Source organism: Cetorhinus maximus, chromosome 15 (assembly GCF_964194155.1).
Source record: "Cetorhinus maximus chromosome 15, sCetMax3.hap1.1, whole genome shotgun sequence".
NCBI classification, from domain to species: domain Eukaryota; kingdom Metazoa; phylum Chordata; class Chondrichthyes; order Lamniformes; family Cetorhinidae; genus Cetorhinus; species Cetorhinus maximus.
In genome coordinates, this window is record NC_135893.1 from 106,461,529 (window position 1) to 106,478,202 (window position 16,674).

General features: G+C 43.3%; 1 protein-coding gene across 2 annotated transcripts; it reads right to left on the reverse strand.

Moving 5' to 3' along the window:
- Positions 1-557: 557 nt before the first annotated feature.
- On the reverse strand, positions 558-16,014 carry arl6ip1 (ARL6 interacting reticulophagy regulator 1). 2 transcript variants are annotated; one of them, XM_078559156.1, is made up of 7 exons: positions 15,880-15,978; positions 13,742-13,792; positions 10,408-10,541; positions 5,208-5,327; positions 4,106-4,223; positions 2,512-2,596; positions 558-1,315 (listed from the first exon to the last, which is right to left on the reverse strand). In XM_078559156.1, exons 1-7 carry the CDS (start codon positions 15,919-15,921, stop codon positions 1,197-1,199), a joined length of 669 nt encoding a protein of 222 aa, XP_078415282.1. In that variant the 5' UTR covers positions 15,922-15,978; the 3' UTR covers positions 558-1,196. The 2 variants fall into 2 exon arrangements, with proteins under 2 accessions (XP_078415282.1, XP_078415283.1); XM_078559157.1 differs by lacking the exon at positions 13,742-13,792 and having other exon boundaries at positions 15,880-16,014.
- Positions 16,015-16,674: the final 660 nt, after the last annotated feature.

Below are 16,674 nucleotides of genomic sequence, written 5' to 3' on the forward strand. Positions count from 1 at the left end.
ACAGTGCTGTTAGGAAGGGAGTTCCAGGGTTTTGACCCAGCAATAGTGAAGGAACGGTGATATATTTCCAAGTCAGGATGGTGAGTGACTTGGAGGGGAACCTCCAAGTGGTGGTGTTCCCATCTATCTGCTGCCTTTGTCCTTCTAGGTGGTAGTGGTTGTGGATTTGGAAGGTGCTGTCTAAGGAGTCTTGGTGAATTCCTGCAATGCATCTTGTAGATGGTACACACTGCTGCTACTGTGCGTCAGTGGTGGAGAGAGTCCGGAGGTGAAGCCTCTAACCTTCTCTTGTAGCCACAGTATTTATATGACTAGTTCAGTTTCTGGTCAATGGTAACCCCCAGGGTGTTGATAGTGGGGGATTCAGTGATGGTAATACCATTGAACATCAAGGGGCAATGGTTGGATTCTCTCTTGTTGGAGATGGTCATTGCCTGACACTTGTGTGGCGCAAATGTTACTTGCCATTCTGAACCCATGGACTACGGTAGTTTTAGGTCATTATTCACACTAGGTGGATGAAAGATGAATTAAGGCTGATTTAAGTTCACTCCATGTGTAAGCCACGTATTTGGTGCTTTATTTAGGGAGAACTCTCCAGAGGATACAATTAGAACACAACTAAAATGTACATTCACCACAAATATACACAAAAACATCTATACAGGGTGAAAGACAGTCCTATTTACATGTGACTTCAAACATACAATTACACAGTAGTCATATTGGATATACTGTTTCTGACACTGACAACTGGTTTCCACGTACATGCAAATGCTCTAGCAAGAATGCAGGTGATTGCACAGATATCAAGCAATTCATTAATTCCACGTAACAGAATAGTTTATCATTAAACTTTCAGTGCAGTCATGGCTTTCGAAAAATTACTTCAAAACAAATCACAAACACAGACAATGAGGAAAAATATTAGTTGAGAGCAGGTCTTTAAAACTAAACAGCAATTCCTGATCTGAAAACATTGCCAGCCTTGAAATAATGAGGAACAAAACCTAATTAATATTTTGAAATATCATGCCCATTTGCTACATACATAGTGTCTTCTCTTCACCCTCCACATTCAGACATTATAGCTGAGCACACACTAGGAGCTTAATACTTTTTTTGATTCAACAAGGCGACTACCAATAAGGTCATCAGTAATCAGATCATTTTTAATGCTGACAAATCCAGTTTTATTAGTCATTTTTCTTCTCCTTTTGCTTCAGTAGTTTGTTAATTTCCCGTTTTGCCATGCCCACATATTTTGTGATTAATCGATGCCGATTCAGACCAGGCAGCAAGAGTATGAAGCTCACTGAAAATAACGAGAGATTATTTTATGTCATGAAAGGGAAGGAACCAAATAACTGCACAGATCTAGATGGTAAGAAATGTCTTCATTTTTGATTCAACAAGTTACATTGATGTGGTTAGAAGAGAGGAAGTGAGCAAAAAAGCACATTTTATTAGGTTAGACAAATAGAAATACAAGCCCCCCTCACAAAAAAAATCTATTCTTAAATCCCTAAAGGAACCTGCAGGCAGAAACTGGTTTACATTTTCAGGCCTAGAGTGCATGTCGTTCTGAGATCGTGCCACCCATCACACGGATGTTATGTATTTAAAGCCCTAATTGTCTGCCCTAATTAAAATAAATACATTACTCATGGGCAGCTGCTTTAAGTAGGAAAAGGTTAGCTGCTCAATATTGCAGATTGCTGCTGCCACTTAGGCCATGAAGTTAGGATTGTGGCTAATGGCAGGCACAAAGAAATCGCTGCAGGAGTTTCTCAGGGTAGTGTTCTAGGCCCAAACATCTTCAGCTCCTTCATCGATGACCTTCCCTCAGTCATTAGGTCAGAAATGGGGATCTTTGCTGATGATTGCACAGTGTTCAGCACCATTTGCAACTCCAACAAGAGAATTTAACCATCTCCCTTGCAAGGCACAAATGGGCAGAGCAGATCAGTGACAAATGTATTATCCTTCAGGACATGATTACAATATAGGGAAGCATTTAATGAGCTTCATATGGTTGCTAAGGCAAGCCTCTTAACTCACAGCTATCATTCCTCTCAGACTGCATTAAGCCAAAAATGACTAACCAGAGTCTCACCTTAGATGAGAGACTGCTTTAAATATCGCTTACGAAAGTCAATTACAGATAGTGCAGGATTTGCCGGGCTGGTTAAGGAAGTGACCTTCCAGGAACACACGCTGACAAATTTCTCAAAAGGACCCCGACAGAACACAGGATCTTTAATAATATTTAAATATTGCCTAGCAGCTGCTCAATCCAAGATGGCACAACATCCACTTCAAGAGTGCAATGCAATGTTACAAAATTCAACCTGTTTTGGACATGGAAAACATGCACAAGTTATGCCACTAGACCAAGGTATACCACTAGACCAAGGTATACCAATGGCCCATAATTATCTCTATGCTGACTTCCCAGATTTGAAACTTAATAATATAAATGACAAAATGTAAACTCAATTGATAACTTACCAATCAAGTAAGTGAGGAAGAGGTTGTGAACCTGTTGCCCAATCCAAGCCACCAGAGAGAGAAAGCTAACCACAGTCATGAAATACTAGAGCAAAGAATGTAGAAATTAACTTTCCACTAATTACATAACTGGTGAAATTCCTCTACAACAGAAACAGGTCATGTTCCTCAATTGTTGGCTTACAGGCAGAAAAATAAAAATTCTCATGGCAACTGTAGTGACCCTGGGCAATAGTAGCATCTAGTCAGACAAACAGATTATTTGGGAAAAAGCATTCAACAGTGCATTGTGTAAAGATTTCTGTTGTTCTTTGGATTAAAATTACAATGGCGATAGTTTGAAAGACATGTCCACTGGAATAGTGTGAGGAGTATATACAATGTTGCTGTCCTGGAAGAGTGTGCCATGAAAGACAGGATGGTGCCAAGGAGGAGTCCTGTCTAACAGGGAACTGCCTGGCAAAAGCACTTTAAGTGGCTCCTGACCAGGTGACCAGGGTTTGTGTGACAGCAGTGCAGCAGAGAAAAGCTCCTAGCCTGAAAAGGGAAAAGACCTAAAACCTCTTTCTCCTGTGTAAGATTCCAGTATTTCTACAATAATAGTTAGCTGTTTTTTTACCTTCATATCTCTATAACCTGCTCTCTCTCCGAAAAACCCGTCAAGAGGCAAAGGGGGAAAATCACTATTAGAGACATTGAAAAGCGAGTGTTCAACCAGTGAACTGAAGACTGAAAGTGCTGGGAAGACCACCTCGTGTCATCAACAAAGAACTGAAAGGAATTTGGAAGAATCAATCAAAGTCAATCCATTGAATCCTTTACTCTGGAATTGGTATTGAACTGTTTTATCCCACCCTTACGATCCATGTTTTTGTGTGTCTATTGTGTGTGTATAGGGATTTAAGAAGGGGTAGAGTTTAGGTTATAGAGTTAGAAATTAGCAGTTCATATTTCTTTCTTTTGCCACTGGTTAAAAACAATTTGTTCAATAAACAGTTATTTATTTATTAAGTTTACAAGCCTGGTGCTCATATTCTGTTAACCTAAATTAAACAATCTGGTGGTTTGATCAAACTTCTCACATTTGTTGCAGCTCGGGGAGCAGTGGGACTTGATATTACAGTGCACTATCCCCAGTGAGTTGTGACGATCGCTACAGCACATTAAGCCAGGTTTTATTCTGATTCTGCTAAATTCCTGATCCGAGAAGACCAAGTATGGCAGGTTGCCTCCCATAGGAAAAACAAAATAGGTCAAGTCAAAGGCTCGTAATTAAGGATTTCATTATTTTAACAAAGAGGGGCTTTTGTAGCTATCGCTGTACAGTTTATATCTAGTTTAAATCACTGCATTCAAGCTTCCTATACAAAATATAATTTATACATAGTTACGTGAAAAAGGGTCTCTTTGAGCAGTAGTAAAACAAACTATTTTTATGGGTAAACTCAGTAATTCATTGGGATCACATCCGTGATTTACAATGCAGACCACTCTATCCCTCCTTTAACAGAAAATGATCACATGCATGCAAAACAGGGATTAAACCAGCTTTTTCAACAAAGTACAATTCATTCGCATGAGGATTGATACTTACCATTTTGGGTTTCTCCTCCTTCAGGGCAAAAAGGCGCCGCCACCAGCCCACAATCCTGCGCTGGGTCTTTACCAGGTTACTGCAGATTTCATGAAAACGCTGTTGCTGCTCTGTAGTCCTGTTGATCCAAGCAAGGTAACTAAGCATTTCAGTACTACACGAATATTGACATGACAATTTCCACATTAACATGTTTGAAAAGTCACCTCTAAGTTTAGGTGGTTACAAAATCAAAAAGCAGTCCGGATATAGCAAGTGATGGGTAATGTCAGTTTTATGGCAAATTCCAGTATACAGAAAAATAGTTTGCTTACCAATGTCATTGTAAAAAAACTTGGTAAACATCCACATGTTGTCTTAATGGTCTATTAATGAATATCCCCCTTCTTTTATCCAGTACTTTCAGGTCTCAGGTTTCTCAAACGCTACTTGATATTAGGGTTAAGGTGAATCTGCGACTGCAGTTAGTAAAATGACAGCTGTTGCATTTCCTGCCCACAGTTACAAACATGACCACATCATAAATATCGATCAACAAGCTAGGAATTCAATTCTTAGTCTGTGCTGATTGAACTAATCCTGGGTATGAAGTTGGTAGAGATAGTACAATCACCTCAGCATCCCTGGACACGAAACGTGGTGCGGGTAAAAAAACAAAGTACAATTATTCTCCTTTCTAAGCAAAGGAAGGTTCAGAACATTTTAAATAGAAAATGTGTACGCCAGAACCATTCACTCATTGTAGAATTTCCCGTTTTCTGATAAAACTTTACATATGGCCATTTATCGAGGACAGACAGTGTCAGGCTGGACTATGCTGCTGAAGAATGGCGACTTAGGTGCCACCATGAAGCACTGCTGCCTGTGGAAATTTCCCCAGTGTAAGGTTAGAGAAGGTTCATCTCAAGACAGGGAGTTTCCATCATTCTGTACTGAATTCAAATTTGGCCCTGGAGGTGAGGAAGAGATCACACCACCAACACCAGAGTTTAACTCGGAAAATAAAGAGAACGTATGACAAATTTAACAATGTGGGTGGACGACGGAGTTCAGACTAATCGAAGCAGCACAGTCTACTTCAGGTTTTAAATTAGCTCCTCACCATTTATTGGATCCAAACATCCTGGAAGCAATAGTTGGAACAAGGTAATCTGCCAAACAAATCATCATAATAGCACACGAAACCCCAGTCAGAACTGAAGGATCCAGCCAGTAGATTAGCCTGTGAAGACAAACCACATTTAAGAAATTAAGTATGTAATGTTTATTTGTTTATTTTGTATCTTCTAATTCAACCTGGTGACAGAGAGGGGTCAGATGGTGTAGTAGATGATGTGATAATTCAGTTATCAGCAGCGCATAGTGAAGAATTTATTGATGGTACGTGATGTACTTTTGTGTTTCCATCATTACCCAAGCACTCAGAATTTCAATGCTCATTTACAATGGCAGGTTACAGGTGTTTTAAAGTGAATCTGAGAAAGAAACCAGGGTTGACAAAAAAAAATTACATTAAATGTCAGAAAGTAACTGAATACTCAAACACAAAGTGGGTATGGATTTGCTACAGTCCTTTAAAAAGAGAAGTTATCAAGAAGAGGACATTCCTATTGTTGTCACCACATTATGGGGCTACTGTGATCTCCCAAAGCCTTGTTTGATTGTCGCGGGAGCTGGAGAGGAATTTTCCAGTGCTTTTTCCAAATTGGAGGTAGAACATTAGCTAGGGACGTTGTGATAGACATGGAGTTACAGGAGAAGCAAAGTTTACAAAGTGTCCAGCAAGGGAAATTGATGGGGTTAAACCGTTTATACTTCAATGCAAGGAGTATTACAAACAAGGTAGATGAGTTAAGGGCACAGGTAGACACATGGCAGCAGGATGTCATTGCTATAACAGAGACCTGGCTAAAGGAGGGACAAAACTGGCAGCTTAATATCCCTGGTTATAGAGTCTTCAGACACGATAGAGTAGGAGATAAAAAAGGAGCGGGGGTAGCACTAATGGTTAAAGAATCAATTCCAGTTGTGAGAAGGGATGATATACTAAATGGGTCAACAAACGAGGCTTTATGGATTGAGCTCAGAAACAAAAAAGGGGCAGTCACACTACTGGGAGTATACTACAGACCCCCAAATAGTGAAAGGGAGATAGAAGAACAAATATGCAGACAGATTTTTGCTTGTAAGAACAAGAGGGCAATAATAGTAGGAGACTTCAACTATCCTAATATCAACTGGGATTCAAACAATATAAGGGGCACTGAGAGAGACAAATTCATGCAGTTTGTCCAGGAAACTTTTTTCAACCAATTAGTGACAAACCCAATGAGAGGAGATACAATTCTAGACCTAGTGTTGGGGAACAAAGAAGGGCAAGTGGGTGAAGTGACAGTTGGCGACCATATCGGGGACAGTGATCACAATACAGTTAGATTTAGCATTACCATGGAAAAGGATGAAGATAAGGCAGGAGTAAAAGTCTTGAACTGGGGGAAGGCAAATTTTGCAGAAATGAGATGGGACTTGGCTGAGGTGGACTGGAGAGCACTGCTGGAGAATAAAACAGTGGAAAACCAGTGGGAAGCACGAAAAAGCGAGATCTTAATTGTACAAAGTGGACATGTCCCCCACAAAAATAATAGTGGTACTGCCAAATCTAGACCCCCCTGGTTGTCTAGAGGAATACAGGGGAAGATCAAACAGAAAAAGAAAGTGTACGATAGGCACAAAGAACTAAGCACTGCAGATAGCCTAGACAAATATAGGAAGTGCAGGGACGAAGTGAAAAAGGAAATAAGGAAATCAAAGAGAGGGCATGAAAAAAGATTAGCAGGTAAAGTTAAAGATAACCCAAAGATGTTTTACCAATACATTAATGCTAAAAGGTTAGTTAAGGAAAAAGTGGGACCTATCAGAGATGAAGATGGAAACTTGTGTGTAGATGCAGAGGCTGTGGGAAGGGTTTTGAATGAATATTTTGTCTCCATGTTTACAAAGGAAAGGGAGCATGTAGATATAGAAGTCCAGGAGGAACACTGCGAGATATTGGATGGGATAGTCATAAAGAGAGAGGAAGTACTCGAAGGGTTGAAATCCTTGAAAGTTGATAAGTCACCAGGGCCAGATGGATTGTTTCCGAGGCTGCTGAAGGAAGTCAGGGAGGAGATAGCAGATGCTCTGAGGATGATTTTCCAATCTTCACTAGATACAGGTGAGGTACCGGAGTGCTGGAGAAATGCAAACATAGTTCCATTGTTTAAAAAGGGATCAAAGGAAATGCCAAACAATTATAGGCCAGTTAGTCTTGCATCTGTGGTGAGCAAATTAGTAGAATCAATCCTGAGAGATAGGATTAAGTGTCATGTGGAAAGGACTAGTCAGGGGTGGTCAGCATGGATTTGTTAAAGGAAGGTCTTGCCTCACAAATTTGATTGAATTCTTTGAGGAAGTGACAAAAGGGTTGATGAAGGTAGTGCAGTGTATGTTGTGTACATGGATTTTAGCAAGGCATTTGACAAGGTCCCACATGGCAAACTGGACAAAAGGTTGGCTTTGTAACAGGAAACAAAGGGTAATGGTCGATGGATGCCCTTGCGAATGGAAAGTTGTCTCGAATGGTGTTCCACAGGGCTCGGTGTTGGGACCCTTGCTGTTTGTGTTATATATTAACGATTTGGATGTGAACGTGGGGGGCACAATTGGGAAATTTGCAGATGACACAAAGATTGGCCGAGTAGTGGATAGTGTAGAGGATAGCCATAATCTCCAAAACGATATAGATGGGTTGGTGGAGTGGGTGGTAAAGTGGCAGATGGGTTTTAACATAGAGAAGTGTGAGGTCATACATTTAGGGAAGTCAAACAGTTACAGGGATTACACAATAAATGGGAATATACTAAGAGGGGTAGATGAAGTGAGAGATCTTGACATACAAGTACACAGGTCCCTGAAGGCAGCAGTTCAAGTAGACAAGGTTGTAAAGAAGGCATATGGAATGCTCTCCTTCATTGGCAGAGGTATAGAATATAAAAGTAAGGATATAATGTTGGAATTGTATAAAACACTGGTGAGGCCACAACTGGAGTATTGTGTGCAGTTCTGGTTACATTACAGGAAGGACGTAATAACTCTGGAGAGAGTGCAGAGGAGGTTTACATGAATGTTGCCAGGGTTAGAAAAGTGTAGCTACGAGGAGAGATTGGATAGGTTGGGGTTATTTTCCTTAGAACAAAGAAGGCTGAGAGGTGACTTGATTGAGGTGTACAAAATTATAAGGGGAATAGATAGAGTGGACAGGATAAAACGGTTTCCCTTGATGGAGAATTTTAGAACCAGGGGACATAGATTCAAGGTAAGTGGCAGAAGGTGTAGGGGGGGACATGAGGAAGAACTTTTTTACACAAAGGGTAGTGGGTGTCTGGAATTCACTGCCCAAGCTGGTGGTAGAGGCAGAAACTCTAAACTCTTTTAAAAAGTACCTGGATCTGCACGTTAAGTGCTGTAAGCTGCAGGGCTATGGGCCGGGTGCAGGAAAGTGGGATTAGAAAGGGCACCTGGGTGTCCTCGGGCTGGCGTGGACAAGATAGGCCGAATGGCCTCCTTCTGTGCTGTAACTTTTCTATGGTTCCATGGCCATAAGTCTTTTCTCATGTATTCCCACGAATGGCTGACTCATGTTTGCCTACATTAGTCACAGCTCTTCAAAAGTTGTTCAATTTGTGAGATGTTGAGATGTTACGTAAACGGGATAAATACAAAAGCTAGATCTTAAAGCTTCATAAGTTTGTGCACTGCGCACTATATTTTGGTTTACATCCGAGATAATGGATCCATGGGCCACGCAAGGCCCCACCACCCCAAGTAACTCAAAACAGTATTCCTTACATTCAATTCTCATTTGCTAGACAGGTTCATTGGTATTGCAGTAACAACAGGTACTTGCACTTTGAATCACCAACCCTAACTTTCTGTCAAGAGTTTATTTGAAAATCAATGTACAAAATCCAGCAAGTTCTTCAAAATAACATGGAGGCTCCGAGCGAGATGCCATCTATGCAAAGCAAATAGAACAGTAGCATAAATTGACGAGCAAGTTCTGAGGATTCACATTGTATCTCAATCCTGAGTTTGCAGACCAATTTTCACATTAACGATGACAGGTGTTGTTAGTGCGCCGTTATTTTCCAGGATTATTCAACTCAGAAATTATTCATCTGTTGTATTTAACTTTACAATATCATAATTAAAGATGTTAAAGGGCAAAATAGCTGCTGTCTCGTTCCTAGTGATTTTCCCCATCCTTTCCATGGAAAGGAAAATGCAAAATTTGAACGATGTTCTAATATTACCATGTAAAGCTGGTTACTAACTGCAGACATCTGCTCCCATCAACACACCATGAACACAACTGAGAAACCAGCAGAGAATGCGGTCATCACAAACATGTAAACAAATCTTACACCATCTAATTTTACCCTGCAATAGTCACATGAAGAGATGACTGACTACAGAATCAAAATGCAGATAATTTGATGGCTCACTAATCATGCCTGGGCAGTACAGGAAGAAGTATAGTAAACTGTAGTTGACATACAATCTGTTTTCACCGATTAAAGGCACCTTCGAGAGGTCCTTCTTACAACTGTAGACGCTACTCATTTTTAATGAACTCCCCGCCACTGACCAAATCTAACATTACTAAAATTGGCCAAAAGAGGTTTCTATTTAAAATCTGGGTAATTGCCAAAGTACATTTAAGCTTAAATTTGAACCGTGGAAAACTCATTTGAAACAAAACTCTAGCAACCTATAGCACCATACTTCACACAACACAGAGTAATAAGAACTTTGGCTTCATATTTTCTGCTTTTTCTCAGTCATGATAATTAAATCAATTGGGTCGGTATGTGTAGTGTTACTGTAAGGTTTACACTGGGACTAGTTCCAACAGGCCAATGAACAGGAATTCCATAACTACAGTACATTGACATGCAGGACACTTCAATAGGTGAAATCTTACTTCCACAGAATGGTCAAACATTCTGCAAACTAATGGCTCCTCAGCCCCTGCTGCCCATGATTACCAGCCACGCTTTCAGAATTCTAGGCCCCAGACTTGAATCCCCTCTGACTCTCAAATCTCTCTATTTCTTAAAATAGAAACTTTTGGCCATCTCTGCCAATATCTCTTTCGTTGGGTGAGTATCCATTTTTACCTCATTACGCCCGTGTAAAGCTCTTTGGGATGGTTTGCCATGTTAGAGGCGCTTTTTAAAATCAACATGTTCTTTAATACTTACAAAAATACCACTGACACCACAATCATCATTATAGCAGGAAACCAGGCTTTCTCCCAGCGCAAGATACGATCTGCAGCAAGCATCACTTCTCCCCAACCCTCCAAATGCTCTTCAAGCTGGGCAGTTTCTGCAGCCTGCAAAATCAAGAAGTCATTATCATTTTTTACATTGTTTGTAACAAGGGCCAATGGGATATAGTAATATTCCCAGTCAGTATTTAAAAAGTATGCATAACTCATCCAAAAACACTCGCTCATCCCATCAAAACTTTGTTGTAAAGTGAAAAATGTACTGAATATTTGATGCTTTGAGTAATCATCATAATTGTTGATTGTATGGTACAAACATCAGACAACACTGCAAAGCATCCTGGCCAAATACCTTAGCTACCTTTCAAGACTTCATGGTCACCTCTTTGTTCAGGACTATTGAACTCAATTTACAACAGCTAAACCCAGGCACTAGAAAATACATTTCAAGTATTATAGAAGCTTTATTAAAGAATGGTAAAAACTTTTGGAAGAGTGACAGAATTAGGGAACATCACTTTTAGCAATGAACACTTGGTGGGAACAGCACTGCTCACTGGGCATTTGTCCATTTCAGAATCCTTTGTGGTGAATTAAAACTAACTGAAGATAAATCTTTAATTTTTGCTCATCCTGGAGACATGAATATATGGAATGGGATGGCCTTTTGAAATGAACTGAACATGTATAGAAACTATTGTGTTCCATATTATTTTAGTCCTAATCACATGATACAAAATCATGTTTCCCTGATAACTTAGGACAGTTTTGACGGGTTTATATATGATGCAGAGTAACATATCCTAGGTTTGAGATAACTAACACATTGCCTCAACTTCGCCCTTGCTGTTTATGACATCATCATACCCCCTTTGTGTATTATAACCATGAATCAGGGCACTACATCATCCATTACTTATTGCAAGTTATAGAAATAACAATTAAACAAAACAATAAAATCAAATCACCCACAGCAAACACTGTGTCAGCAGTTGCTGGTTCCAACGTTTGAAATCAGGTCACTCAAGTCATGTTTTAACAAAATTTAAAACCCTTCTGGGAATAAAGAATTTTGATAGATTAAAAAAAAACATTTTTGTTAAACCATGGAGAGCAGCTTTAACATAGCAACATGTCCCAAGACGCTTCACACAGGTTTTATCAGACAGAATATGACAAATATTCATACAGATGACCAAAAGCTTGGTCAAAAAAATAACAGCGCATCTCAAAAGAGGGGGTGGAGGGAGGGAATGCCAGGAAGGAAAAGAAAATCAGGGTGCACTAGATGCCAGCATTGCAAGGAGAATTCCTGGAGGGAGGTAGTGCTGGAGGGAGGTAGCGCTGGAGGGAGGTAGCGCTGGAGGGAGGTAGCGCTGGAGGGAGGTAGCGCTGGAGGGAGGTAGCGCTGGAGGGAGGTAGCGCTGGAGGTTTCCCCCCAGCCAAGTGAGATTTGAAATGAATGAAAATTTGAAATCAAGGCTTTACTGGACAAGAGCTAATAGTCAGGGAGCATGGGGGTGATGGGTGAACGGGACTTGGTGCAAGTCAGGACACAAGCAACAGAGTTTTGGATAAGCTCAAGTTTACGGAGGATGAGACACTAAGGGGACAGTGGAATAGTCATGTCTGAATCTCAGAATTTCATTACAAGTCCACCGACTCCCGCAGCTACCTCGGCTACAGCTCCTCACACCCCGCTTCCTGTAAGGACTCCATCCCATTCTCTCAGTTCCTTCGCCTCCGTCGCATCTGTTCCGATGATGCCACTTTCCAAAACAGTGCTTCTGACAAGTCTTCCTTCACTGAGGTTTCCCACCCACGGTGGTTGACAGGGCCCTCAACTGTGTCTGACCCATCTCCTTCGCATCCGCCCTCACACCTTCCTCTCCCTCCCAGAACCATGATAGGGTTCCCCTTGTCCTCACTTATCACCCTACCAGCCTCTGGATTCAAAGGATCATCCTCCGCCATTTCCAGCATGATGCCACCACCACACATCTTCCCCTCACCCCTATCGGCATTCCGTAGGGACCATTCCCTCCGGGACACCCTGGTCCACTCCTCCCTCACCCGCAACACCCCATCCCACGGAACCTTCCCATGCAACCGCAGAAGGTGCAACACCTGCACCTTTACCTCCTCAACGTCCAAGGGCCCAAACACTCCTTTCAGGTGAAGCAGGGCTTCACTTGCACCTCCCTCAATTTGGCCTACTGCATTCGCTTCTCCCAATGCGGTTTCCTCTACATTGGAGACACTAAACACAGACTGGGTGACCGCTTTGCAGAACACCTTCGGTCTATCCACAAGCATAACCAGATCTTCCTGTCACTTGCCATTTCAACATACCACCCTGCTCTCATGCCCACATGTCCGTCCTTGGCCTGCTGTAACGTTCCAGTGAAGCTCAACACAAACTGGAGGGACAGCACCTCATCTTCCAATTAGGCACTTTACAGCCTTCTGGACTAAACACTGAGTTCAACAATTTCAGACCAGGAACTCTCTCCTCCATCCTCACTCCTTTTTTTAATCTCTTTTATCAATATTCATTTTTACTTTTTAATTTTTATCCACTTATTTTTATTCATTGTTTTATCCCTATCTTTTATCCTTTTTCGATCTTTTTCCCCCACCACCGTCCCCTCCCCCCACCCTTACTGGGGCCATCTATCACTTGTTCATGTTGTTCTTTCCAGAGTGCTTACCTTTGACCTGCTATTATCACATTCTGCTTTCTGACCTTAATGCCACCATCAGCACCTCCTTTAGCCAGTGCCACTACCATTAACACCCCTTTGTCCTTTTGTGCATGACATCTTTGTCAATCTCTCCTTTGTCTCCACCTATCGCTGGCCTCCTGTCCATCTTCACCTGCTCCACCCCCCCTTAAACGGCATAAATTTCATCACATTTTTACTTCTCTTTAGCTCTGAAGAAGAGTCATACAGACTCGAAACGTTAACTCTGTCTTTCTCTCCACAGATGCCGTTAGGCCTGCTGAGTTTTTACAGCCTTTTGTTTTTATTTCAGATTTCCAGCATCCGCAGGATTTTGCTTTTATCTAAATCAGAGTACTTGTGGAAAAAAGGAGGCCATTCAGTCCATCGCTTCTACTTCTCTCCGAATGAGCAACCCATCAAGTATCATTCCCCCCGCCTTCTCTCTGTATCCCTGCACTTTCTTCCTTTTCAGTTAACAGTCTAATTTTGCATGCTTTGATTGGACCTGCCTCCACCACACTTTCAGGCAGAGCATTCCAGACTCTTAATCACTCGCTGCAAAAAAAAATTTATCCTTACGTCGCTTTTGCTTCTGTTGCCAATTACTTTAAATCTGTGCCCTCTCGTTCTCTGTCGGCAACAAAAACATGGATGAGGGTTTCAGCACAGACTGAAGTAAGGCCAGTGAGAGGTGATATTACAAAGGCTGGAAGTAGGTGGACTTGGAGCAGAAGATCTGGGATCAGATGGTCAGCTCAGGGTAAAAAAAACCAAAATAGATCATTTATCTCTGGCTGAGACAGAACTGTCCAACATGAGTGTCATATTTGCTTGGCTAACAATGGCTACAGCTCAAACAAACTGCTGTAAAGAGCTTCGGGATATGGAGACAACATGAAAGATGTGACATAATCACAAGTCTGAGGGGGTGGTAGAGGCAGGAACCCTCACGACATTTAAGAAGCATTTAGATGAGCGCTTGAAACGCCATCGCATACAGGGCTATGAGCCAAGTGCTGGAAAATGGGATTAGAATTGATGCCAGCATGGACAAGATGGGCCAAAGGGCCTGTTGCCATGCTGTATAACACTATGTGTTCAATTAATTTTGGTGTTGGGGGTTCTACAATTGTTTTCAGTTCTCCAAGTTAGGGAGAAGAAAAAAGGCCATTACTGCCCTGCCTGGATACTCCGCCTTACCAGAAAGCATTAGCGGAATGTCAGGTGTGAAGGGCATTAGCTCTGCCCAGCACCCCCGCCCCCATCTGTGGCTTGTGAGAGATAGCAGGAGGGGATTCAGTGAGGGGAGGGAAGAAAGGGAGGGAGGGAGGGGAGGGAAGAAAGGGAGGGAGGGAGGGGAGGGAAGAAAGGGAGGGGAGGGAAGAAAGGGAGGGAGGGAGGGGAGGGAAGAAAGGGAGGGGAGGGAAGAAAGGGAGGGAGGGTAGGGAAGAAAGGGAGGGAAGAAAGGAGGGGAGGGAAGGAAGGGAGGGAGGGGGAGCGGGAAGGGGAGGTATTTCCCGCTCTCCCTCTCTCTGGAGGGTGGGGGTATTTCTCTCTCCCTCTCTCTGGAGGGTGGGGGTATTTCTCTCTCCTTCTCTTTGGAGGGTGGGGGTATTTCTCTCTCCCTCTCTCCGGAGGGTGGGGGTATTTCTCTCTCCCTCTCTCTGGAGGGTGGGGGTGTATGTCTCTCTCTCTCTCTGGGGGGGTATTTCTCTCTCTCGGGGGTATTTCTCTCTCTCTCTCTGGGGGTGTTTCTCTCTCTCTCTCTGGGGGTATTTCTCTCTCTCCCTCTGGGGGGGTATTTCTCTCTCTCCCTCTGGGGGGGTATTTCTCTCTCTCCCTCTGGGGGGGTATTTCTCTCTCTCTCTCTGGGGGGGTATTTCGCTCTCTCTCTCTGGGGGGGTATTTCTCTCTCTCTCTCTGGGGGGGTATTTCTCTCTCTCTCTCTCTCTGGGGGAGTATTTCTCTCTCTCTCTCTCTCTGGGGGGGTATTTCTCTCTCTCTCTGGGGGGGTATTTCTCTCTCTCTCTCTCTCTCTGGGGGGTATTTCTCTCTCTCCCTCTGGGGGGGTATTTCTCTCTCTCTCTGGGGGGGTATTTCTCTCTCTCTCTCTGGGGGGGTATTTCTCTCTCTCTCTCTGGGGGGGTATTTCTCTCTCTCTCTCTGGGGGGGGTATTTCTCTCTCTCTCTGGGGGGGGTATTTCTCTCTCTCTCTGGGGGGGGTATTTCTCTCTCTCTCTCTCTCTGGGGGGGGTATTTCTCTCTCTCTCTCTGGGGGGGTATTTCTCTCTCTCTCTGGGGGGGGTATTTCTCTCTCTGGGGGGGGTATTTCTCTCTCTCTCTCTGGGGGGGTATTTCTCTCTCTCTCTCTGGGGGGGTATTTCTCTCTCTCTCTCTCTGGGGGGGGGTATTTCTCTCTCTCTCTCTCTCTGGGGGGGGGTATTTCTCTCTCTCTCTCTGGGGGGGGTATTTCTCTCTCTCTCTCTGGGGGGGTATTTCTCTCTCTCTCTGGGGGGGGTATTTCTCTCTCTGGGGGGGGTATTTCTCTCTCTCTCTCTGGGGGGGTATTTCTCTCTCTGGGGGGGGGTATTTCTCTCTCTGTGGGGGGGGGGGGGTATTTATTTATTTTTTTTTATCTCTCTGCCCCCGGGTATTTTTAACAGATTCTCTCCCCCCCCCATCCCGCGGGCCCCCCGGACAAACAGAAACTCACGGACCAACAGGTTGGCGCTTTTATTGTCTCCTTCCCCACTCGCCATGGCCGCTCCCGCTCCGGATTCCGCTCCAGCTCCGCTCCACACGCTCTCACTGCGGCTGCGCGGCCTCCCCGCCGCTCATTGGCTCAACCCCTCACGTGTCCCCAGCCCTCGCTGTTTCTGATTGGCTCGTTGATACGCCGGTCCCTCCAGATACTCGCCTCCCATTGGTTGAGTCCTGTGGACCATTCTGTTTTCTCGCCGCTCCATGGGCTGAGCCTTCGCTTCTGATTGGCCCGTTTTCATCCACTCCTCGGCCCTGATTGGCTTCTTTGTGAATTCTCCGCTTCTGATTGGTTGCAGCATTCACCCCCCTCGCTTGATTGGTTCACAGAATTGACTCGGTGCAGAAGGCGGCCATTTGGCCCGTCTTGTCTTTACTAGCTCTCTGAGCATTTTAATTTATGCCTTTTCCCCATAACCCTGCACATTGTTTCCATTTAAATAATCATCCAGGGGCCCCCCTGAATCCCTCAGTCGAACCTGCCGCTGCCATAAGATGTAGGAGCAGAAGTAGGCCATTCGGCCCATCCAGTCTGCTCTGCTATTCAATGGGATCATGGCTGATCTGATAATCCTCAACCCCACTTTCCTGCCTTTTCCCCATAACCCTTGATTCCCTTACTCATTAAAAATCTATCTCAGCCTTGAACATACTTAACGACCCAGCCTCTATGGTAAAGAATTCCACAGATTCACTACCCTCTGAGAGAAGAAATTCCTCCTCATCTCTGTCTTAAATGGGCAACCCCTTAC

Excerpts from the sequence above, each read along its gene's own strand:
- arl6ip1 (XM_078559156.1), bottom strand. The coding sequence starts at position 15,921 with ATGGCGAGTGGGGAAGGAGACAATAAAAGCGCCAACCTGTTG. Across the intron at positions 4,224-5,207 it reads ATGTTTGGATCCAATAAATG|GACTACAGAGCAGCAACAGC; the intron begins GTGAGGAGCTAA and ends TTGGATCAACAG. Across the intron at positions 1,316-2,511 it reads CTTCCTCACTTACTTGATTG|TGAGCTTCATACTCTTGCTG; the intron begins GTAAGTTATCAA and ends CGTTATTTTCAG.